Here is a 26,508-nt window from a genome sequence, read left to right on the forward strand (position 1 = left end):
ATGTTGTTCAGTTACTGAAGCTAATGGAATGACTACTATCATGGGAAGCTGTGTGGCCTAGTGGATAGAGCACTGTCTTGACACTCAGGGGATCTTCAGTTCTATTCATGGGCTCTGTCTCTGGCCTTCTAGGTGACCTTGAGCAGGTCACGTCACCGCTCAGTGCCTCAGTTTCTCCATCTGCACAATGGGGATAACGATACTGATTTCCTTTGTAATGTGCTTTGAGATCAGCTGCTGGCAAGCACTAGATAAGAGCTAAGTATTAGAATTAAGTGTTTGCAGGACCAGAGCCACTGTGAATAGTTATAATGATTATACATTACTCATCTATCTCAGATAATTATTTGAAAAGATTAACTTTGCTATTTGTGTCCGTTTCTCTCCTAGCTTTGTTTAACCTCATACCCGTGGGCTTACGAGTGGTGGCTATTCAAGGGGTTCAAACGAAATTGTATTTGGCAATGAACAGTGAAGGATACCTATACACATCCGTAAGTAACCACTTCCATATTTTTTCTGATTTGAAGTTCAGTGACCCTGATTCTAATCCGTATCAACGGGAACATTCGCGTGATTTGAAATGTAATATGCAGGTGATGTCTTGGATTTAGTGCATTACACATTTCTGCAATGAATGCAAAGCAGTGTATGGAATAAAATCTCTGTGTCTTCTATAAGAAAAAAGTGACCACCCCACCCTCACCCCCCACATTGTAAGAAAATACAGCTGTGGAGATCACTTTAAACTATTGCTTTGTGCGTGTGAGAAAACCAAACATTTCCTTTATGTTTGCTGAGAGATGTCACTTTACCCCTTGTCTGATGTACGGTGAGAGTCTGAACAAGTCCTTTAAGGGTGGACATCACGACTAGAGACAGGCCTGAAACATATTGGTGGTCCTAATGGCTCATGCCATTGTGAAATTAGTTCATGTCAGTATTGTATTCTCCGATCGGTTGTTACACCAATGACCCCATCTGTTAGATTATTGGAAGCAATATTTTCTTATACTTGAATCCCAAGTGGGCCACTCCTTCTTGCTGGTAGTATTATTATGCCATAAATGCACGTTTTAAAATACAAAGTCATAGATGTCTAACAGCCATTTAGCACTGCTGTACTTTTCCACTGAGAATTTCCACACTCGTTCTTAATGTGTCTGCTTTCATTTCTGATTTTTATTTTAAATGCTTGGCACTTTCTTTTCTTGAAAGAAAAGAAAAGGGTTTAATCATGTCCCCATCCATATAGTCCTAGAGTGGATGGGAGGAAGTCAGGGGTCTCCTTGCTTGACCTGGAAAAAGGCTGCCCAGAATTGCAGTTCCTGCATATTACTTTAAGTGGTTTTCTACTCCCCAGTTGTTTTCAGTGTTCCCTTCAGCAAGGGACAGACAGACTGACTACATGGGAAGCTGTGAAAATGACTCTATACTTTGGGCCAGGTTCTCAGCGGGTGAAAAAGGGCACAGCTCAACTGAGTTCGAGAGACCTGCTCTGATTTATACCAGCTGAGGACCTGCCTCAAAGCACTGTTGAATTCCCAAAGCAAACAGATTGGGGGGAAAATAGAAGTCCATGTTTTCTGTTCCCTAATTTCTTCTCATTATAGTTACTTGTAACTGTATAGATACACCGTGTTTAGAGGGAAATGACATTAGCGTTCATGGTGTCATTTAATATTGAAAGAGAAGATGGTGGCCTAGGCCATGATCATCTCTTTCTAGTTCTACTGGGACTGAAACAACCTCAGACAGGCGCTCACAACTTGCAGAAATATGCTTTAAACTGTATTGCCCAGGTTTACAGACTGGTTTGGAAAGCAATAGTCCATAGACTAAACAAACAGCCTGTTAACTTGCTCTACCAGTTCATCATACCTGGCACTGCCCTCTGTGGAGAATTGTTAGTAATAATTTATTCAGCATGCTTGGCACTGTATAGTACCTTTCAGCTGCAATATACAAAGCACTTTACAAACATTGGGCCTAATCCAAAGCCCATTAAATGGAAGTCAATGGAAAGACTACCATTTACTTCAATGGGTGTTGGATCAGGCCAATTAATTTTTACCCCACTGAGAGGTAGGTAAACATCATAAATGTTTTATAAAGGGATAAAGTAAGACCCAGCAAGGTAAAGTGCTTTTCCCAAGGTCACACAGGGGCACTCTGACATTTGGGTATAGAAACTAGGAGTCCTGAGTCTCCGAGGACAATACCTTGCACTAACCACTATCAAAACTGACTCAAACTTTGGTTTCTTTTCAGCTGTTGGCTGAAATTCTCTTCATGTTGTATTTCAATTCTGTGTGGTGTATTCTGTACTGATGAGTTCTGTGGCAATCAAGCTGACCTGGTTTTCTCTGAATATCTTGCATTTCAAGAAAATATTTTTCTACCATTAACCAGTTATTGTCAGGGTTAATGAGAAGTTTATTTCTTGTTCCAGTTTGATGGTTTGTTTAGCTCCATCCCTGGTCTGTTACGTAGCAGTTACTGGGTCTAGCTTTCAGTCTGATGCGGTTTTAGGACTATGATCTCTAATTGACACAAGAGAATTGTTTCCTTCTGAGCCACTGATTTGAAATCATGACTGAGGTGGATTTGCGCCATGAGGAAATCTACCGTGTATGATAAGTCTGGAGATAGCAGATATCCATGGTTGAGTGTCAGACTTTTCAAGATCGTTTGTCACGTCTGTAAGTTACAGCAAAAAAGACGCCTCTAATGTAATTATAAAAGCTCCTCAGGGACAAGAGATTGACTCAGCTGAGAAGAATGATAGTTGGTTAAAATATATAGAGAGAAGCACGCACACATGCTATAGGCAGGCTAGTGAGACTGAAAATGATAAATACAAAAGGAAACCTTCACAGTATTTTACATGGTGCATTTCTGATATCACTGTTCATCCGGTTAGTCTATCACATCTGTTAATTCACACTGGAGAGAGAAATATTTTTCCATAAAAAGTGCTGGGTTTCAAGCCCCTGTTTTCGCTCTGGTTTCCCAGTGAAGTCAATGGCAGTGGTGTGAGTGCATCTTCAAGGGTGATCATGCCCTTAAGATTTTATTCCGAGGGACCTCATCAAGAGGCATTTGAAGCTGTAACGGCCTCCCTCCGAGCTGATACCTGTGGAAGATCAAAGCAGTGGGCTTGATTCACCTTGTGTTACGCCAATTTTCTGCTGGAATCATTTTGATTTCAGTGGCCTTACACCAGGGTCATCCTGGTCGAACAGCCTGGTGAATCTAGCCCAGCCTTCTTTGTGCAGTAGCAGTTCTCTGTTTAATTTTATTTTAATTTTAATTTATTTTATTTTTTTTACCGTGGCTGACCACAGCACGTGCCAAACACCAGTTCTTCGAGCCTCTTTGCCCTGTGGATTTCTTGCATGCTTTTGTCTTCTTGAATGAAAGGGTAAAAAATCCTTTCAGGTATGCATTTGTAAGAAGTTGAGTTGTGGGGTGTTCCTCTGCCCCCTGAAAGTGACTGGGGCTGAACTGAGATGGTTCCCAGTGGCACAAAGCACAGTTGAGTGAGGCTCATAAAAGGAGAGGCGTGTATTTTCTCAGCTCAAAGACTGCAACATAGTGCAGGAGCTCTGAAAACGTTATTCCCCCATCCACTACCAAAGCACTCCAAATTCAAAGTGAGAATCCAGCAGCCAAGGATTTTCACTGAGCCATGACACCGGTGTTTTAAAAGTCATTTCAGGGAGGACAGTAAAATGCAGGTTTCCTTCTCATTCCAAGTAGCAGAATCGTCAGCCAAAATCCTAGTCTGGGCTTTTTCATGTTCCCATGATTTGTGGGAGAGTGTTGCATTGCTGACAATATCGAGAAACCTGCAGTCTGCCTCTCCATTGTTTTAAGTTAGGTTGCAGTACGTCATGAGCTTGGAGCTTGTGAATTTAAGTATCATGTGACTATTGTTTGCTAGAGTCTTTATTTCACAAATACTATAACGTATGTTGCAGTTTTGTGAACAACCGTGTCTTTTCATCATAATGTCTGTGTGAACCCGTTCATTTCCGTATGTAACCCAAGTAAGTGTTTCTTGCTTGTAGGAGCCCGTTTTTCAGTGCCAGCCATGGGTTTGGTGCAGGGCTCTGCCAGAATTCCCGAGGGAGGCTCAAGCTGCTTCACAATGTGCACGATCCTGCCTTTTAAACAATTCCAGCCATGAAGATCTAGGAGGGATCATGCCCGTGTGTGGGCAGCTCATTAAGTGTGAGTGTTTTCCATAAAAGGGTTTGAGGCAACCTAGGCTGTGCACATCATGAGCCCCTTATCATCTCCTGTGAGATATTTAGTGCCCTCAACCCTCATTGTGTCTCCTGGGAATGGAAGGCTCGGCACCTTGCCGGATGGCTGTAGGACGATTGGTAGGTGATGGGTTATTATAGTATTTTTCATGTTTGTTTTGTTAGGTGTACCGGGATGTACGATGTGCTTGAGGTAACATCACTGCTGTAAGGTGTTTTTCTTCAGCATTTCCTGACTATTTGACTAGAACAGCACATCCTTAATGCAGAGTGAACATGGGTTTCTTTTAATGCATTTAACAGAAACATTTTGAAATAATACATAATGCACCATTTTACATATAATTTACCTGTACATAACATCTATCTCCCGTATCCAACATATTTTACTTGGATCATCATACACATAGGTACAGTAACTACACTACAAGTAAATATGATCTAATGCATTCATGTTGATTATGACCAACAGAAATTAAATGTGATTATAGTCTTAGAGTGATTTTTTAATTTGGTTTTAGTATACTGGAGAAAAGACACATTTGCACATAACGAATTTCTTGCAAAGAGCATTTTTCCACCTCCGGGAAATAGCCTGAACCTAGAGATAGGAGAAACAATAAAAATCTTCATCTCATTAAATTTGCATGTCAATATAAATCATGTTCCACCAATAATCTTCAAGTACGGAATAGGCTGTGACACCGTAACTTCTCCTAAAAGATAGCTTCTTCGAGACTACTGCAGTGAATTTTCCTTTTCATAATACCTAATTCTTAGCTGGAGAGATGTGCGACTTCCTTACTGTTATTACTGCTGCTATAGATTCAAACGGGCTGGCAGCACAGCTCACCAGTCAGCTTTCTAGTGCCAACCACAATTGAGTTTCTTTGGAATTAATTGTCTGGTGCAGGACTTGCACTTGACTAGATTCTTACCGCAGGGACAGAGGTGCACCACTTTGCTGCCAGGTGCACAGGCCCAGCCCCTTCGTGTCAGTCCAGTGGTGAAAGGGAGCCATAATGGAAGTTGAAATGGCCGTTGGGGAATTAGCCCAACATAAGGAGGCTCCTAAGCTGGAACAAAACCAGCCCAGACAGACAAATGCTTTCCAGCAGCTCAGGATGCCCCGAGGCTGCTCTAACTTATGCCAGGGGCCAGGCGTCGCAAGTGGAAAGCACAAAAGTGCTTTAAAGTTGCCTTTGTCCCCTCCCCCTTCACACACCTTGTTGCTTCATTGCTCAGGAGGAATGGGACATTTGGCCCAGAGTTTGCCATAAATTGTGTGGTCCCCCCCTCCATGAGGTAGGATGTTACTGCCTGGAGAGGAGTGGAGCATTCCCCAGCAGCATGCCTCCTTACTGAGGGGTGCTGTGAATGGATGCTAGGAGGTGGGGGAGGGGAGAGGGGTGGGAGGCTTCTATTCACCAGCTACTTGCCTCTGGTGGATTCGAGGAGTCTGTAGATGTGGGGAGACAGATGCCCTGCCATTTCCATGGAGAGGAGGGGGAGGGCGGGTAGACCCTGCTCTCCACTGGAAGAATCATGAGGAATCTCTGTAAGCTGAAACTCCTGGAGCTTCACTGCTTTCCTGAGCCAGCTCTCAAATCCAGCGTGGTGCAGCTGAGCACCCTCTCTCATACTGCAGCCACTGGGAGATACACATCCTGAGAGCCTTGGAAGATCAGGCTCTTTGACTAGAAGCCAGTGTTACTGGGCATGATGAGAAAATGGCTGTGTAATAAACTCTTGGCTACAGAGTGGGTCCTGCTGAAGTCAAGCACCTTACAGCTGCTTCAATCACAGAATGTGTGAATACCATCCTCTTAAAGTGACATCTGTTCACAGAAATCAAGGGAATGTTCATGAGTTATAGAAAGTAAGATTGGCTCAATACTGTGTTACTGGAGCAAAATTTGGAAAAGAATCCACCAGAAAGAGATTGTTGGGTGATACATTTAAAACAACTTGCAACTTTGATTCAGTAACTAAATTCTTTAAAGTAAATAAGTAAGAGAGAGAGACACACATTTGGAGCAGAGTAGAGAAAAAAATCACTAGAAGGAGAAAGGATCAGACCAAGGGAAAAGATCAGTTTTTCCAGTAAAAATTTTACTAAGACACACACTTTTTCTTTTGCACTTTCACTAATCAATTTAGGATTAATGCAAGAATCCAAAATTTAGAACAGGTCAGTGAGTTTGCTATACCTGTGGCTATAATGCTAGCATGATAGCTTTTTTTCTAGCAAAACAGATGGTTTACCTAAGTAAACATATGGGACTTTGAATTGTGTATGCTCTGTGGAGGCTACAGTGTGACACTGATGCTTTCCTTGAGAGTCCCCTGCCTTCTCATTTCTGCAATTTTATCTAAAGTGGCAGTGAAAGTCGAGCTATACAGTTCTTCTGCCTCGTCTCAATCCAGTGGGCAACTACAAACCAGGCTCAATAATTGGTGCAGTGCAGGGCTGTTAATCTTAAAAATCAGGGAGAAACAGAGTTGCAGGTGAACAGCAATAAACCAGCTGTGCTTTAGAAGGCTGGTTCTCCTCTCACTGACTCTGGTGTAACTCCATTGACTCCAGGGGAGATATGCCTGAGTAATACCAAAGTGTGAGCCAATTCAGGCCCTATGGCTTCACTCCCAAAGCAAAGACGGTTGGCACTTCTAACTGTGCAAAACTTCACTAGAATTGCTGTCACCAGTCAGTGTGAACCCAGGTACTATGGAAAGTAGTGATGGGTGAACTTCAAAAGTGTTGTGAGTTTGGTTTGCATCAGCTCCCTAAAGTAGGTAAAGTTTATGCACACCATATCTGAGCTATCTAATGAGTCTTCCAAATTGGGCTAGCAATCTCAAAAGAACAACAACAACAAAACCCAGGCTTCTTTTAAGCTTTCCAGTACTTACACTCTCAAGTGAGGTTGGAAAAGCCTACCATATTTCAGCACTTATATTTCTTGTCCCAGATGGAGTCAGTAAATACAGAGGCAAATCAAAATTAAAAACACTTTTTCTTAAATGTTCATTCTGTTGACTTACTAGAAAGGTTTTAAAGGTTTTAGTTCTGGTTCAGTTCAAGTTTGGGGCAAAGGTTCACATCAGTTCTTATTCATTCAGACCAGTATGTCCAAACCTAGTGAAGACTACCCTCCTGTCCTAGAGGAGCATCTGCTGCCATCCGAGCCATATTGACACTAACAGAAGGCACACGAAGCTCAAAGTAAATAAGTGAATGATCAGAAAAAGGACAGAACCAAAGAAATTCCAGTAAGTGAAACAGACAAATTTCCAATGGAAGAGATTTTGCCTTCAAATGTGTAACTCTAGTGGTGTGCCAAACATTGCTGAGGATAGTAATCGAATCTAACCCTTTCTTGTGTATATCCCACCACATAATATTTGAGTTTAAGGGCTGGATCCTGCAAAGCTCACTCACGAAGTAATCCTTACCTAAGGAAGTAGTCCCATTGGCTATTCGCTATAACAAAACATTTTTACATAAGGAAGGAGATTTGGACAGAAATCGTCAACAACCATTAATTTACAATGTAATGTCTCCACGTGTCTTAATAAATTAGAAAATTTACCAAGCATTTGGGAGACCAGTGAAGCTCAATGAATAGAAGAAAGTGAGGTAATATTCTGAAAGGGAGGGAACTGCAAGTCCAAAACCAAAGTGACTAAAATAAATCCCAACCCTGATGAAGAACAGGGTGGCGCTGCACTCTGGCAAACGCATCTGATCTGATTCTCCCAACCACCATGCATTAATACATCACACATCTCTGTTAAAATAGACATTTAAAGAGTGATATGTGAGCGACAGAGGAGAAGTAGGTGCTTCATCTTTTGTGCACACATGGAAATTTCCATTGGGAAAGGTTTCTGTATGCTGTTCCAGTCACTTAACACCTGTTGGCACAGTTCAATACAAGATGGAACAGATGATTTAGCAGAAGGAGTTACCATATTGTAAGAGCCCATTCAAGGTGAAGTGGGCATTTAATACCTCCGCAGTTGTAGGAAAAAGGAAGGTTTGTGACACTCTGAGTACCCTTCCCAGACCTGAAGAAGAGCTCTGTGTGAGCTCGAAAGCTTGTCTCTCTCACTAACGAAGTTGGTCCTATAAAAGATATGACCTCACCCACCTTGTCTCTCTGATATCATGGGATCAATACGACTACAACAACACTGCAAAGAAAACACTCATTTACTTGCATGTAGCGTACTGTTGGTGGCAGAAGGCAAAACAATACTGAAAGCAATTGCAGGCTCTTCCCGTATTAAAACATGCGGCTAGCAGAGTTAGGCAATCTGCTTACAAAAATAAGAGGCAGACGTTTCCGAAACCACGTAACAAAAGCAGCATTTAGTAGTTCAAATGCAACATTCGTGGAGCTCTAAAGCTTTGTCATGACAACCAAGTATCATGATGAAAATCATGTTTTGTTCTAGTACATTAATGAGTGAACCACATTGCTAATCCATTTTGGGGTTGCGAAGTCTATGATTTGGGGGGAGGGATAGCTCAGTGGTTTGAGCATTGGCCTGCTAAACCCAGGGTTGTGAGTTCAGTCCTTGAGGGGGCCATTTAAGGATCTGGGGCAAAAATTGGGGATTGGTCCTGCTTTGAGCAGGGGGTTGGACTAGATGATCTCCTGAGGTCCCTTCCAACCCTGATATTCTATGATTCTATGATTTAGACTGAAGCAGCCAGTTCCTATGAAAATACACTAAAATGGGTCATATTATTACACATGTATGTGTGTACATGAATTTGCTTTGTATATTTCCTTGCATATTCACAACTGATGATATTAATATCATCTTTCATCAAATTTAGTTGTATGAAATGGGTTATGCAAACAAGTTTTAAAGAGTTTCATTTCCTCACATGCACACACACCCCTTAGGGTGAGGTTCAAATGCAGTTTATCTGATATCAGTTCATGAAAAGTTTCTGTTTGAGTTTTATCTTTTGGGACATTGTAAAGAATCAATTGTCATTTTTTTTTAAAAAGGAGAGTTTACATAATAGTGTCAAACATTGGGCCAGGGTGTGGTGGTCCACAAAAGGTTAAGAGACTACTGTTGCTATCGGCTGATGGCGTTGCTCCTTTACCTTAAGCAGCAGAGGTCTCCATTTTTAGTGCCGAGGGCATTGGATTTGGTAGCTTCTAATGGATTGTTGCAATAGCTTTCTCATACGTGTTCATCGTAAATTCTGGGTTGGCACCATTTTGAACAGTGAATTCCCCTTCATTAAAAATGGCAGTCATTCCTGTTATTTGATTATTATTGCCGAGCGATGTGGTTGTTTGACAGAGGGCCAGGAGAAAGAGGTACTACAACAAGATGGGCAGCTATTGAATCTGTTATTTGTTCGGCTGGACGGCACCCATGTCTAATGCAAGTGTTTGTTTACATTTAAGCCACTTTCTACAATATAGGTTTGTGTTAGCTGATGTATACTTGGCATACATCGTTTCATGAATTTGAGAATCCTAGTTTCTGCAATATCTGCCATCTTTTTTGTTGCTGTTATTCATTATTTGTGTATTGTCTCGTGATCAGAATTGAGATTGGGGTCGCATTGTGCAAGATGCTATGCAAACATGTAGTACCAGACAGCCTAGTACGAAGAGTAGTCTCTGCTCTAGATAGTTTACAATCTAAATAGACAAGCAAGAGAGATGTTGAGGCAAAGGTGTATTATCATCACCTTTCTACAGGTGAGGAACTAAGACACAGAGTTGTAGATCATTTGTACAGCAATAAGCAATTGTCAGTGTCTGTAGGTAAGCATTTGTGTCTTATATGTAACCCTTCTGCCAGGCCAACTTGATAGCAGCAAGGGCCGGGTTCAGTACACAGGGGTTCCCTCTCATCAAAGCAAATGCAAAACTGGCTCGAGCCCCCACCCAGTGACCTGGGAAAATCTTACACACCCCCTGGGTGCCTCAAAGAGGCAATACTTCCCCTCTCGCAAGCACAGAGTCTCAGTGTAGCAGAGAATCTTTAATAACATGAGGTAAACGACATCAGCATTAAATTGGGGAAACACCACAACTAGTGTTCATTAACCAAACCATGAGCAAAGACCCACCCCAGCAAATTGGGCCACATTCTTTCCCTTGGGTTCTTGAGTCCCAGAACCCAAACGTCTCTTGAGTCCAGCAATCCACAAATCACCCAAAGTTCAAAAAGTCCAGCCCCAGAGTTCAAAAGTTCATCTGCAGAGTGTTACTCCCCAGTCTGGCTAAAATGTGCCTGTGTGTGGGGGAAAGAGGTAAGGGGCACCTTATGTGTCCTGAAGTTGACTGCCCCCCAGGGCTCTGCTCCGCTGTCTCACGACCGGCTCCGCTCTGCACAGCTCGCCGTCCCACGAACACTTCACTCCGCCGTCTCACGAACAGCTCTGCTCAGCTCGCCATCTCACGAACACTCCGCTGTCTCACGAACGGCTCCGCTCTGCACAGCTTACCTCGCCGTCTCACGTACACTCCGCCAGCCTATCCACGAACAGCACCACTGCACTCTAGTTCTTCCTGCACTCTAGTTCTTCTGGCTCTCCACTACTTGACACAGTGCTCAGTGATTCCAGCTCTCAGTGATTTCAGCTCATAGTAGTGGGAGCCTTAGTGCTGGTGCACCATAAGGCCAAAGTGAATTCAGCACAGTACCTGTAGCAAGACTCTTAATAGACCCAAAATTAGCTCTGACATTCCACAGTGGAGAGAGACAGACGTACAATTGGTGCTTCAGGCCCTCACAAAGGGGCCCACACCACCAGGTACAAATACCTATCTCAAGCCTCTCTCAATTCACAGAGTTTTGGAACCCATGTCCCTTGCCTAGCGAGTGCTACTTAGTTGATGGTGAGTCCCTCCATCATAACGAAAGGCCAAGTACAGTTCCAAGCACAGTTCCCATAATCAGGGTAATAACAATTTATTCTTCCCGCCCCAATAACAGAGACACTGGGGATCCCACAACAGCCAAAGTGACCATTTGGGCAGTTATGGCCTCTTTCTAGGCGAGGTGGGTGTGCCTATGCAAATGAGATCAGCCCCTAAAGTTCTTTTCCACAACTTGCCGCACCTCACCACCAGATGTCAGGGTGGAGCTCATCCGGACTCTGCTTACATCTAGATGCACTTTTATTTGCTTAAATAATTGTGCAATCTCTTGAATTAATGCACAGGATTCATTTTGAAATATACAGTAGCTAACAATGCTAATGCTTTCCCATGAAGTAGTTCAGTGCAGTTATGTATGATATGTATTTCATGAGAAGTTCGTTCTTCGAGAGATTTGTGGTTTTTAACAATTGCTCTTTTGGAGGACTTCTGGTTGTTCAGCTGTAGGGAAAGCTTTGGTATTCAAGGCTGTGGGTTACATTAGCAACATGCTGTCTGTGCAATGCAATCAGAGGAGCAAGAATGCTGTGATAAACTCTACCACTTAGCACAGTTTACTGTTCCCTATCACCTTTCTCTAGAAGACAATGACTTTTGGTTGTAATGGACAAGCAAAGACTGGATACATACTATGTGTTAAAAGAAAAGGAGTACTTGTGGCACCTTAGAGACTAACCAATTTATTTGAGCATAAGCTTTCGTGAGCTACAGCTCACTTCATCGGATCTGATGAAGTGAACTGTAGCTCGCGAAAGCTTATGCTCAAATAAATTGGTTAGTCTCTAAGGTGCCACAAGTACTCCTTTTCTTTTTGCAAATACAGACTAACATAGCTGTTACTCTGAAACCTGATACTATGTGTTGCCACTTCCCTTGTGTGTGATGGTGTTAAATCCTACCCACCTTCCATGTTTTAGAAGGCCTAGAATAGAATTCAGTGGGGAAAATTAGGTTAAATGTTCTGATTTCAGTGGGATGTAAATCTGAACAGATTTTGGCCTGGTGCCTAAAAAGAATAGTCAGGCAATGGGAGAAGGCACCAATGGAGTTTGTAAATAGTTATTTAAAAGTGCACTTAGTACATATCTACCAGGGGTGGTTTAGGGATAATTAAATTTAGGAATAATTAAATTAATGCTTCAGGAACTAGACCCTCTTCAAGTCCCTTCTGACCCAAACCATTTTATGACTCTGGTTATTCCTCTGAATGCAATCAGATCCATTCAGTTGATTCCATTTTAGTGTAGGAAGATTATCCAATGTAGGATGCTGAATCTGTTATCTCATTTGTACAGAAATAGACTAAGATTTTCAAACCTGGATGCTTAACATTAGGCTACTAATAAATCCATGTGTAAGTAACCAAAATCAGAGACCTGATTATCAAACATGCTGAGCATGCAGCAGCTTTACTGGGTTCTCAGCATTTTTGAAACTCAGGCCAACTATTTAAATGGATTTGTGCACTTAAATATGGATTTAGGAGCCTCATTTTATGTATCCAGTTTTAAAAATCTTGGCTTTAAATTATACCTAAGCCTTCTCTGTATTAAATAATTTCAATATAAACTACACTGAGGGACTGGGACCTTGCTCCATTTGTAGCCATGTTGATTACATACTTCCAAAAACTTGTTCTTGAGATGGAGATTTTTGCAGCTATAACTCAGAAGACCTGAAAGTATTCTATGCAAATTGTTGATTTCTAGCACATTAGTTAATTACTTCACAAATTTGCATTCCTAGTCAAACTGAGAAGCAAGCTAAGACTGATATTTCTTTGCTGAGAGTTACTAGTAGTGTGTGTCTCATTTAATGATTTTAGTGTGCCTATAAGAAAAGTCCCAGAACCCTGAGCAATAATTTTGAAGAGCTTGCAGAACTCAGTGCTAACTCATAGATGAACCTGCCCTATGATCCTACATCATCCCCTGAGCCTGACTGAAGACAGAAATAAAAGAATAGGAAGGAAACACAAGCTAATGCTTGATGAATTGCTGAACAGAAGAACCTTGCAATGTGATTTGAAGCTTGGAAAACTCTGGCTCAGGGGGAATCCATTTCAAAGGGGGAATCCATTTCAGACACACCCCTGTAGACCTCAGCTGTTACGGTAGGATGTAGGGAAGGAAAGCTCTCTTCTGTAAGTACATTTCTGGACCAGAGAAGACTATAAAGACTGCCACTAATGCTTTGAACTACGCCCAACACTAAAGCCCTGATCCTGCAACTTTCTGCACATGGGCAGACTCCCCCTGAAGTTAATGGAGCTCTAGACAAGGGCACGGGTCCACTGCACAGTGTCAGTTGCAGGATCAGGGCCTGAATCTTAGTGGGCTTCTGCAGCATTTGGTAGGAGGTCTGACACACTTCAACACTTTTGTCAGTAGTCTGTGACTATCCTGCCCTGGCTGACACAGATTGGCACAGGACAGGACAGTCACACAGAGCCATCTGGATTGCTTGGGCCCATTCAAATCAAATGCATTTTAATATAGCCAAATGAAGAATCCAGGCCAGGCCTGCAAAATGAGGGATTGTGTCGTGGAATGCAGTGAGTCTGAGCAGGATTTAAAGGTCAGTGGAGAAGCAATTCAACATGAGCTCCCAGTACGATACTGTGACAAAAAAGGCTAATGTGAGCCTTGGATGTGTTAACATGGGTAGTGAGTAGGAGCACAGAGGTGATGTTACCTCTGTGTACAGCATTGCTGAGACCTATACGGGAATACAGTGTCCAGTTCTGGTGATCATATTCCATAAAATATGTTGAAAAATTGGAAAGGACAGAGAAAAGAGCTATAAAAAATTATTCAGGGGCTGGAGAAAAGGCCTTACAGGGAGAGACTTAGAGCTCATTCTGTTTAATGTCTCAAAATAGAAGATTAAGAGGTGACTTGATTACAGTGTATAAATTCCTTCATGGGGAGAAAATACTGAGTACTAAAGGGCTCTTTAATCTGGTGGAAAAGGCATAACAAGAACGAATGCCTGAAAGCTAAAGCCAGACAAATTCATATTAGAAATTAGGCATGAGTTTTTAACAGCGATTAGCCATTGGAACAAACTACCAAGGGGGGAAATGGTGGATTTTCTATCTCTTGATGTCTTCAGATCAAGACTGGATGCCTTTCTGGAAGATGTGCACTTTAGCCTAACACAAGTTATTGGGCTCAGCACAGGGGTAACTGGGCGAAATGTAATGGCCTGTGATATACAGGAGGTCAGAATAGGTGATCGAATGGTCCTTTCTGGCCTTAAACACAATGAATCCATGAATAATTAGCCAGTGGAGAGAATGGAGCACTGGCTTTCTGTGCTCTGGTCAACCCACCTCACACCTTAACCTTTCTCTACCTGCTCAAGAATCTGGAGGCTTCCCAAGCACTACGTAAAGTAGAGCACCCTGTATCCTGGTGGGAGGATTCCTCCCTCCTTAGCCCATGGATTGACCACATAGTCCTGCTCATCTGGACACTGCAGGGTGCCAGCAGAGCAGCACTGAGGAAGCAATGGTTACACCTCTAAAAGCAAGTTCTTCTGCCAAATATGCCTGATCTCCATCCCCAGACAACAGGAGGCCTTATGCCTAGTGAAAGGGGAAGCCACTGGAGGTGCTCCCCCTGCATGTTCACTCTCATGGCCCTTATTCGGCCTTAAAAATTGGTCACCAAAAAGGGGGGTTGACCTAACTTCCTACACGAATGCTATGAAAAATGTCGACGTTGGGTGTGTAGAGGCTTGCAGTGAATCATCTGGTGAACCTTCAGCCACCCAGCTGGTAATGACCCAAAAGTCAAACCCCTCCATACTTACAGCCCATAATTTTATAATCGCGAGAATGACAATAAGGGCAGATGAGTAATTTTTTTCCTCATTTAATACTAGCCTTTTCTTTGTTAGGTTGTTTAGTTTCCCTGTGCAGCCGTCTTCTAAACATTTGCTGTTTCTCTTTTGAAACAATTTGGATTTAATGTGGATAATTGTTCGCAGTGTTGTGTGTTAGTGTCTTCGCTTTTTCAGATAGTAATTATCCAATCTATACTTTTTTTTAAATCAGCAAAGCATTGTTAGTAAAGTTAAGTAATCATTAGACCAAGTTCTCTGGCGATAATATGATACACTAGGGCCAAATCCTACCATCTTTACTCAGTCCTCAACCAAATGAGACTCCCATTGTCTGAAAAGGAAGCTTTGAGAGAACAAGGACTGTACATTTTGGCTTCTGCTTGTAATATCCAGGCTTGGGGCCAAATTCTGTCCTCTCTTACTTATCTGCAACTCCAGTGACTGCAATGGGATTGCACAAACCTAGAAGAGAGTTTGAGCCTTGGTGTCTTTATGGTAATTTTTTTTTCTCATGCCACAGCCATCATGATCTGTTTGTGATGTGGTGCCTATTTACAGGAGTGAAATATTTTGAGTTTGGGGCAGAAATGACCCCTAACCAAAACTCCAGATCTGAATAAACCCTGTACTTTGGGAAAACTCAGACCTGGATTCAAACATTGTTCTCACCCCATCCCTGCCATGGGTCCACTCCAGCTCCCAAATATGGCCCCTAAGAACAATCAGACTTTGGGAAAGTTTGGTTGTAAACACTGTTGCTCTAGGGCTCATCTCTTGATTTGTGAAAAGATGTTTTTACTATTCAAGTTTTTGTAATGGGGTTTGTTGCTCATGAGGAGAGATGTGTGGAAGAAGAGGCTGATTGGTGCATATTATTTGAGAAATGAGCAAATACATCCTTTCCTCTGTAGCCTTCCTGATTTGTTTTATTGCTTCTTTAACATAGTCTGATGAATGGGTTTACAAAGCAGAAAGCAAATTCCCTTATTTATTTGTAAATTGCCTCATTTCTCTTTAATCTCAGAGACCCTAAAGGCTTGATAAAATCTGACTTGCTTTTAATAACAAGCAAAACGCTCTCTAAAGTAATAATTGTTTTGCATACCTACCATTATGATACCATAGGCATTTAGTATATTAACATAGGTTTTAAGTAATATATGTTACCCTAAGTGAGCAATTAAAGATGGGCAAAACCAAACCCTTTTATCAGAGACCCACAAATTGTGGGTAGTCATGCAGAGTGGGACCTGGACCAAAACTCCAACTGAGGTTTTGTAAAACCCAAACCATTTTGTTGTTCCTGTGTCTGCTTGAAATAGAGATGAGCCAAAACTGGAACTGTCCATACCTCTGTCTCTCTGAACTTGTGGGGAGGCAATTGGCTAAAATTTGATATGGACTCATGACAACTCAAGTGTGTTTTTGACCAATCAAAAACCACCACAGGGCTATCCCTGTGCTTTAAGTCAGCAACACACACTGAGATCAGCAAGGAAATGAAGACTTCTCTTAACTCATTCTGCTCTACTTGAATATTGGTATGTATATGTTATTTAGAATGAGACAACCACGCCCAAACGGGAAGGAGATGATTGGTCATTGAAAGACGGGGTGATGCCGATAATGCTTAGCTCTCAGTGGGGTGTTTTGCTTAAGGAAGCAAGGCCCAGCAGGTCCACAGTTCACATGTTGATATCAGCGTAGACCATTTGAAGCTGCTGTCAGCCTATCATATGGGCTGTACATGTGCAGTAAGGACTTCTGTGAGAAAAAGAGAAACCTTGGCTGGTTTTCCAGAACGCATATTTTGGGTTAATGGGCATACAGTATTTCTGCTTAGAAAACCCAAAGCTCTTTCTGAGTTACAATCAGAAAAATCATTAACTCCAGGCTCCAAAAATTGTCAGCATCACCCAAGGTTGTGCTTGCCAAGTTTCAGCAGCAGTGTGTTTTTGTGGCCAAGCAACAACAAAAAAAAAGGGGGGAGTGGAAATGTGGACAGACAGGCATTCAGCAGTCCGTATGGACTAATAATGGAAATACTGAGAGATCCCCTAATTAGAGCATCGCTGTTGGTCACTGCATCAGTGGAGGATGCTGATATTCTAAGAATGGTATGGAAATGGGCAGATACATTGGAGCCATCAGAAGAGAGTTTGCAATGGCACGTTTTGAGAGGTCAGATATCCACTTCAAGTGAACATTCATTTTGAACACCGTGCTTTCTCTCCTAAGAAGTCATGTCAACATGTATCATCATTCATGTCACACTGTCCCTTAAGAGGTGTTTCATCAGTACACGCTATTGTGTGTCATTGTGTAATGCAGCAAGCACAACATAAAGGGCACAGCGCAGAGTGGCAGTGAAATGCAAGCGCAAATACCTGTTTTTCTCCGTGATTGATATCCGTGAACAAATCTGATGTTGCATATCTCGTGAACTGTGGGATGGCTCTAATTCAAGAGCTGCCTCAGCAGGACCCTGATTCTGAGCCTCAGCTGACTTGAGTGAGTGCAGTGCAGGAGTTAGGGGCAAAGATGGGTCTGCACTGGCTTTTTGGACCTTGGATTCTGAGTAGGGCTGAGGACCAGCTTGGTCCTGGCATAAAATGAAATAGGCTGCTCCAAATTATGCCCGGATTTCTGTGGCTTCCAGGGGGCTTTCTTGCAGTTAGGAATAGCCAGAGTACAATGGTGCTCAAGTTGCACCCTACTGCATCTGGCCATGCCCCTTATGTCAGAGGTTGTGAGGTGTCACCTCTATGTTCTCCTTACAAAAGGGGAATGTCCACATGGCCTGTCCTGCTGGCTCCCCGGCCCCTTTGTGCCAGCAGAGTGACAAAAAGGGGCAATCTTATAAGAGGCCTTACAGAGACTGCTGATTTCAAGCATTGTGGGGAAAAAATCTGTTCATACTATTGTTCTTTGAATCATTTATTGGGTTCTATGCTACATATGCCCACACTGCACCAACCCACCATCATTCCTGCGTTTTACTGCGTCTGCTGCCAGAATTTGAAATGGAGATACTTTCTTGTGATGTCACATTGCATCACATGACCTCTAGGGAAATCAAAGAAGATCAAAATGGTTTTGAAATCTGTGTGTCTCCACTGTAGGTGAGAGCCACCAAGAAAGGCAAGAGTGAGTTTGATGTGTAAGGGTAGGATTAACACCTCTTTACAGTGCTTTACAATGACTGTTATCTAACTGCAGTAATTTATTGTGTTAGTTCTCCATCCTACTCCCGCTGAAATCAGGGAGAGCTTAACCATTGGAGCAGGAGCAGGTTTGCAATCTGACGAGATGCAAGAAAGCTTTTCATTGTCCTGAATCTTAGCTCCAAGCCATTAAAGTAATAATGCAAAGATTGACGTCATGCACAGTAGTAGACCCTTCAGAAATAAGCCTGGACCAAAATCCCAGATCTCAACAGACAGAGATGGTGAGGGAAAGAACAACTTGGAATCTGGAACCAAATACTACAACTGGGCACTATCTGTATGATGGATCAAACCAAAGACATGAATGTGTTCAGAATCCCTGAGCCAAAATTTGCTCTTGCCGCACTCATATAAATCTGGAATTGCTGGAGATAGAAATTCTCAAAAAATAGCTGAGCATTTACTGACAGGGGTTGTATCATATGGGGCAGTGAAGAGAGGGAGGGTAACAGAGGCGTTTCATTCTCTTTGGTCTCCTGCATTTTGCCATTATCAGAAAAGGAGTAACTGTGACTCCATGACATTTAAAGGTGAAATCCTAGAACTACTGAAGTTAATTGCAAAACTCTCAATGACTTCAATGGGGTCAGGATATTACCCTAAGAGTTTATTTTTCAAGTCTGATTTGTAAAGCTTTACTTTTAGCAGGGCTCCATGCGTGCATTTTCTCTCTCGCTTCCACCTGCCGCTTTCCCCTATCCTATGATTCCCTTCTCTCCTGACTTAGTCCTGTGAACATACGATGCTGCCAGAGCTTGGGGAAAAGCCTATCAACCTCTCAAAAATCCTATTAGTGCTCAAACGTGACCCTTTCTTGTATGGCAATAAGCTTTTTTGTCCTTAGCACACTCCTCGTCTCTCACTTAGCAAACATCTCAACAGGCAAACGCTTGAACACCAAAATACAGTCACTTAGAACTCAGCAAAAAATGAAAACGTCTCTTTGGGGCCCAGTGATTGGCACATCGGCTCACCACGGAGCCATCAGCCCTGCTCGAGTTGACTGCTCATAGGGTCTTTTTGTCATACAGAAGGTGCTGCTGAGGTCCACCCTTCCAAAAGCAAAGAAGAACTTATTCTCTCTGATCATATGCCTGGTTCACAGCCAAATTCTTTACTCAGAATACTGCCCTGCACTTCACTCAAAGCTTTGAAGCACCTTCCTCTGCCATTCAGTGCTTGTTCTGAACCCAGTGCTTATGAGAGCCACAAATATCTTTAATGTGCTATGGTACTGGGGTGTGGAGGACCGGAATGTGGGCCCATTGAAGTCCATAGTAGCCTTTCCATTGCTTTCATGGCAATGGATCAGACACGTGAAAGAACTGTTGGGCTAAATCCTGCTCTTACAGTGCCGCAGCTCCACTGATGTGTGTGGAATGCAAAGAGGCGTGTGACAGTCTGATCCCAATTTCAGTCTTTGATCACACGTTTCTGAGGTCTTTCTTTTTTAAATGAGTTCTAGGTAGGGAATGATGTTTGCTTGCGATGAACTCCCAATGTAGGGCGCGAATCGCTTGCCAAATGGAAATGGACAAAAATCAATTATGATTCCTTTCTTACTCTTGTGCTTCGCATGACAAATGATGGAAAGCAAATTCGGTATCTGTGGACAACACTGTGCTCAAGGAACTCCAGGGATGTCAATGAGAATTCAGAATTAAAATCTGAAGGCTGAAAGGGTCCTATAAACAGGGAGGTACTGACTCCAGTGCAGAGAAACCGTGTGAGGTTCTGTGCTAAGCCCTTGCACTGAGTTAGGGTGAATGCCACCTATAATGCTGATACATATTTTCATCACTTTTGTCTTCGAAACAATATTTGTTTATTTTGGACATTGGCCCTTCAGTGATGTGTTTCAACTGCACTGAATCCTTTTATCAGCCCAGCCAGTGTTAGAATTATTCTGACTAGGGTCTAATAGTAACAGGATAATTCTTAGGGCCTCTGTGTATAGTGGCAGGCTCGGGTTTGCCCTGATCTTCTCAATCATTCTGGCTATAGCATCCTCACGACGGATGTGTGAGGGAGTGACGTTGCGTAACATGAGTAGCCACAGTACTGGTGTAGGTCGAATCATCCGAGTTACGATGCACAGGGTTGAGCGCATTTGTGTACCAACCAATAGTCTGAACCCAGTTAAGGCTGTACACTTGATTTTTTTTGCCTGATTCTTTTCTTTTTTCTCTGAAAACTGTGAGTGTAGTTGTTGGGTTGCAACATCAGAGGGTTCGAAGAAATCTTATTATTCTGATGGATTTTTATGTGATTAATTTTGCAGTAAAAATGAGTTTAAAAGAAAGCATTGTAAAGATATGCAACTTTCAATGTATATTTTAAGATTCACAGCCCCTTTGTGCCATTCTGATGGTGCCCAGGTAGCAGGAATTGCCCATATCCCTTTATATGTAGATTTCCTTGGCACGAGAGGAGAATCTCCAGAAGGCATTTAGCCAGCTCTCTACCGCCATTTCCGATGCAGAGAGGGTGCATTGAAAGGGCAAAGGCATGGCCAGAACACACTGCACTGTGGCTGTGCCCAGCTGGTGGATGGCCCCAAAGGGCCCTCGTCATTGGGTACAAGTTAGAGCAGCCTATAAGCAAATAGGATTTAGTCCTGTTTCCTTAACTAGATCATCATTTTCTTCAGCATGGCTGAAATGTTCCTGGGTTCCTTGTTGTTTTGGCTCTTGTTTCGGCTGACGCATATGACACAGAACACAATTACTTGTCACTTAATATGCTCTGATGGCATTTTCCATCTTAAAATAATTAAACCCACTTCATTTTAAAAGCCTTCTGTGGGTTTAGGGGAGTTTCATAGTGATGAAGACTGATTTCTTCAGGCCCTATGAGTTTTAAGCCCTGGTGATTTTTTTCAGATAGCATGTTACATAAAGAAACAGCATCAATGATGTTCAAACATCATGAAGTATTGAATAAACAATTCCCCTTCTCTCATCTCCAACGTGAAGCAGGAAAGCGACAGACAGAAAAGTAAAATTGGGATCCAAAATTGGGGTGTCAAGCTGACTATATGCTTTTGAAAGAGAATAAATAAAAGTGTTTTTCATAAAACTTCCTGTGTTATTTATTACGATAATTGGCTCATTATGGTGCATTCTATGTCATTGAAATTGCAGTTGACAGCAGTATCTCTCACTGAGCAGCAGTTTTACAAGATTCCCATAAAGAGCTTATGGAAAGTTCAGATTCCTGAAAGGCTGTCTTAAATAGTGAATTTGTCTAGTGTCTGAGAGAGTAGTAAATCAGCGGTCTTTGCTATATTAGGCTACTAGGACAATACTTACAAAACAATCTAAACCCAGCAAGCTGATACTTCTGAAAGCCATTCAGTTCTTCGGTGGTGCAACATGCCAGAGCTGTGTTTGTCTGAGTTTTTATTTGTAACAGGTAAAAAAGAAAGCAGAGAATAGTGGTTTGGGCAGTGTATGTAATATACCTTTAGGAAAGAGTATTTGTTAGCAACACACTTTGTTTACTGAGAAGGCAAAAAGCTAACAACAAGAGCTGACATTAATCTGAAGGTTTGTTACAAAACAAGCAGGCATTTTAGTCATAAATTCACTCCTTAGTCAATATTAATTTGTACACTTTATTTTCCTAACCATGGCCTCTGTTCTCCAAGGAGACAGTCACTGGGACTGCATTTATGTATAGGGCTTCTATTTCCAGGAGCGGGACCTAGAAATGTGTGTGTGTGTGTGTGTGTATAAATAGTTTAAATGTCTTATTTTTTTACCTACTGTAGATCACTAAAAGCATCCTTGCTACTTTGTACACGGAGAGACATTCTAATTAACATTCATCCCCCACATGTAGCTGAATGTATTATACTTAACATTTTATCTGAAAAATCCTTTCATCATTTAATATGTGATGTCTGACAATTTGCTTGGTACATATATTTTATCTTATGGGGCTTTGGTTGATGATATTATTGCTTCAGAATTATTTGGAATGTATTTTTGTTGCTCTAGGAGCATGAATATAATTTATTCTACTGCCCAGTAGGCACATGTCCATAATAAAAACTCCCCCAACCCAGTCCCCGAATTATAATTCTGCGCCTTCCTCTGCTCTCCCATATTTTGCCACCCATGCACTCAACACCTGGTCTGCTCAGGAAAAGCCTGGGAGGGGAGATAGACTTTGAAGAGTGCCTTGAAGTCAAATAAATGCAATTGAGAAAATGGGGGAAGCACGTTTCAAAACCAAGGGCATCCCATGAAGGCACCCTCTTCCTTTCCATTCAATCTAGGGGTGTCCGCATTAGCGACTCTGCTGACCTGAGCTATCACGGAATGACACGATGGGTGTGGTGATCTATCAGGTAACCAGTGCCCAAAGCATTTAGGATCTGATTGGTCAAAACCAGCAGCCTGGAACTGTTTCAGAGTAACAGCCGTGTTAGTCTGTATTCGCAAAAAGAAAAGGAGGACTTGTGGCACCTTAGAGACTAACCAATTTATTTGAGCATAAGCTTTCGTGAGCTACAGCTCACAGTACTCCTTTTCTTAAAGCCATGGATAAATGTGGAGAATTCCACAATGAGGTAAAAGCTTGCAATCTTCTTGCTGACTGCAGATGAGAATAAAGTATTCCTCACCGCTGCTACTGTTTGGGTACCCTGTAGCAATCTGGGATCCAATGAGAGCCTCAGGTTCTCTGTCTGAATAACAAAAAAACAAGCAGCCCCCCCTTCAGTCGAAGGGTCAGACATAACCTTCACTATTTCCTGTGGTTGCTTTCTCCAGCTAGCCTTAACCCGATTGTAGCCAATGAGTTCCCAGCCCTCAGTTTAGACTCTCAGTAGCTAGTAAGCAACGCAAGTATAATGTGTTCTTCTAGTGCCCTTTTCTGGGATGATAAAACATAGTGCAATCAAAGGCAGTGGCCACGACTGAGCTATTGGTATAAAAGAAGAGAGCTACTGAAAGGATATTTTCACCTAGATATCTGGATCTAGTCTCTTTATCTGTCTCTTTTTAATTTTTTTCTTGGTGTTTTCTGCTCCAAGTGCAAACTTTCATACAAGCCCTACATTTTTGCATGCATGCATATTCAGGATAGTAAATGAAAGGAGAGTGACAGTTCTGCATTTAGTAACTTCACGCCTCTACACCTCCTTTCTTTCTGTTGCTGACACTTCAGCCTTTGAAATGGTTCCCAAGAGCAGTACTCAGCTGCAGACAAGTGAGATCTAAAGAGAGAATCTGGATCTGCTACTGTTTGCACATGGCACCTGGAAACTGCTTTGAAGAAGGGCACTTATTCTTGATGAGTAATGTAGATATTGTTAACTCAGGAGAGAGACGAAAGCCATTTCAAAGAAGAGATTATGTGTGTGGGGGGGGGAGAGAGGGATTCTAAGGTTAAGTCTGGAGGAAGAAACTAAAGTGTTTTACAAGTGACATTAAAGGTGAATTGGAAAGCTAATTCTCTTATCCTGCACAGAGAACCATGCATTGACTTCAGTGGGACTCCATGTGTGTGCTGAGGTCTGAGCATCATGTTCTCTTTCCAGGATCAGGGCCTAAATTAATAACTCTTAAGGTCCCTATAATACAGAGCTTCCTCTTTGCTTCTGTCTGCCAGTTTCCTTCCATGTTTTGTTTGTTTGTCTCACTCCAAACACACCCTTTCCGAGCTCTCTGGGAGTGTTGCCTGAGTACATGGCTGCGGGGTTAGGTCCTGATCCTGAAAAGAGAACCTGCAGGTGAACCCTGAGCCTGCACAGAGTCCCAATGAAGTCAGGATTGGGACCATAGATTGTATTTGATGTTCTCTTACCTCTCTGTGTCTCCCTTTCCACTCCCCTCTTTTTTCTTTCAACTGGATCCTCATTTTGTTTTGTTTCTTTGGGTTTCAACATCTGTCTCTTCCCCTCTCCTTCCCCCAACTCCTTCCCCATGCTTGTCTGTCTCCTCTACCATTGTTTCAATTTCTTCCCCCGCACCCACTCCACATCCACTTCTGCTTCAGTCTCTCAGTTTTCATTCTGTTTTTAATTTTCACTGCATCCTTCCTCTTTGTTACATCTGCTCCCTTTTTTACCCCCAGAATCATAAAGGGCCGAAGCCAATGAAAGGACACCCATTGATTTCTGTGTACTTTGCATCATGCCCCTAGTAGAGGCCGTGTAGTATAAAAATAACCAGGTACCTAGTACATTTCAAAACAGAATTAATGAGTTGAAAGCCAGTTCCTCCTCCATTGATGTTGCAAGAGTTTTCTGAGTTGGAAGAGGTTTTCTTTTATAAACCTCCCTCCACCCCAGAAAATAGAGGTGTGTTACAAAAGTAGAAAGCCATTTACAGATTTGGAGGTAAGGTGGTAAGATGATACAATTAACTCCAACCTCTTGTATTATGGGAAACTGAAAATTACCATAGGTGGGAAGTACCTTAGCAGATCACAATAGTGCACACAGTTATATAGCCTCTGTTTAAATTAGCATCCTGGAGGAGAGTGAGGGTTACCTCCTGGAAATAATAGTGTTTGTCTCACAGGTGAAAGGAAGTGCTTGAGTTGCCTTTGCAAAGCCTTCCTCCAGACGAGCTCGAACACGATCATCTGAGTGAGAAAGGAAATATTTCCTTTACGTGTTGTCCTGCTCATTCCTAAGTGAGTGTGGAAATAATTTCATGCAGGGGTGACCTGCTGCTGCCTGATTCTGAATGTACACAAGCCTTGTGTGAAAATACACACAGGGTTTGACAGTCTGCCTTGATCCCTGGACATTACTGGGTTTGTCTTTTGGCTTAAAGGGACTGAACAAATGAGCTAGGGGAAAATCCATTGAAAAAAACTGAGGGTAGAAAATGGAGCAGGAAGAAAACAAAGAGAGACTGAAAGAAGGAACATAGGGAGAGAGGAACTGAAATGAAAAAAAAAGAGTTGTGTGTGTGTCATAGATAGAGCACCCACTTGTTGGCCTAGCATTTGTGAGGTTATATTATCCCTAATAGATAGTACAGGCTTTACCTTAGTTAGGAAAAAGAAGGAAGGGTTAATTACAGGGGGGAAAGTTTATGTACCCAAAATAGACTCCTTTGACAGATTTATTTGTGTGTGGGTGAGCCAGATAAATGAAAATTTAATTACTAACAATAATCATTTATATAGTGCTGTAAATTTCCCATCTTCGCTCTTCCTTGCCTCAGAACATTCAGTAATTTCCTAGCCAGGGAATATATTTTTCCCTTTGTCTATATATTTGCTGTGGTCTGCATTGTAATTTTGTTTTCACCTGTTGCATATGTACTCTGAGCAGATCATTCGACTGTTTGCCTAACAGAGATTTGTTCGCTCTGGGTGTGAGAGATTGGTACCACAATGGCAAGTATATGCTTTTTTAAAAAAAATGTAAAGCCACCAAGATTTGGATCAAGTGCTAGAAATATAAAAAATGGGGCATTTGCAAAATGCTTTTCAGTGATACAGCAAATACTGATTGCATGTGAGCTGTCACTAATATTTTGTTAGCAGCTAGCATTCAGCTTTTTGACTGAGCTGTCTGCATCACATTATAGACTCCAGAGATGGTGTCAGTCTAAGGGTCTGCCAAGTAAGCCAGGAAGTTTTGTGCAATAGCACGGCATCAGACCTCTGCGCATCCATCAAGCAGATTGTGCTTGCTGGGGAATTAGACAGCTGGGAGTTTGTACCACTGAGCCAAAACAGACCACGGGAACAATAATAAATAATATTCATTACTTATTTATTTACAAACTCGTTTAAAATGACACCTGTGAAGCAGCGGTCGCATTTCAAAGCAAACCCTGGAGGTTAAACAAGAGCTACCAGCATAACTGCACAGGAGTATAGCATCGAAACGACAGTGGAAGGCCCCACAGGAAAACCGCGTAGTACTCTCAGCAGGGTTTCCATTGCCCTGGTAAAAAGAAACCGATTATGTAGGCTGGTGTTTATTGGGGATTTGGCTGTGTGTGTTTCACTGGGAACCCTACACTATCCCCTCATGAATATTGTCCTGCAGTAGCCTGAGAACAAAAGCCCCCATCCTAGCCTGGCCATCTTCTTGGGGTGAGCAGAAGCCCTGGGAACACTGGGATGTCACAAAGGGTTTGATGCTGCTTCAGCTACCACAGTGACAGCACCTAGCTACCATGGTGATTGGGCCCTTTCTAAATAGATGAGGTTAGAAAGATAAGGCTCCATTAAGACCTTACCAGGTGGCATGGAGTATGC

General features: G+C 42.3%; 1 protein-coding gene across 4 annotated transcripts in view; it reads left to right on the forward strand.

The window, feature by feature from the left end:
- The window catches only part of FGF13 (fibroblast growth factor 13), a 162,211-nt gene that overhangs the window by 87,913 nt on the left and 47,790 nt on the right, over positions 1-26,508 (forward strand). For all 4 annotated transcript variants that reach the window (XM_077826246.1, XM_077826248.1, XM_077826247.1 and 1 more), the window contains exon 3: positions 391-494. In XM_077826246.1, coding sequence (XP_077682372.1) covers positions 391-494 — 104 coding nt within the window. The remainder of the gene's footprint in view (positions 1-390; positions 495-26,508) is intronic.

The sequence above is a fragment of the Eretmochelys imbricata genome, chromosome 9 (genome assembly GCF_965152235.1).
Source record: "Eretmochelys imbricata isolate rEreImb1 chromosome 9, rEreImb1.hap1, whole genome shotgun sequence".
In the NCBI taxonomy this organism is placed as follows: Eukaryota; Metazoa; Chordata; order Testudines; family Cheloniidae; genus Eretmochelys; species Eretmochelys imbricata.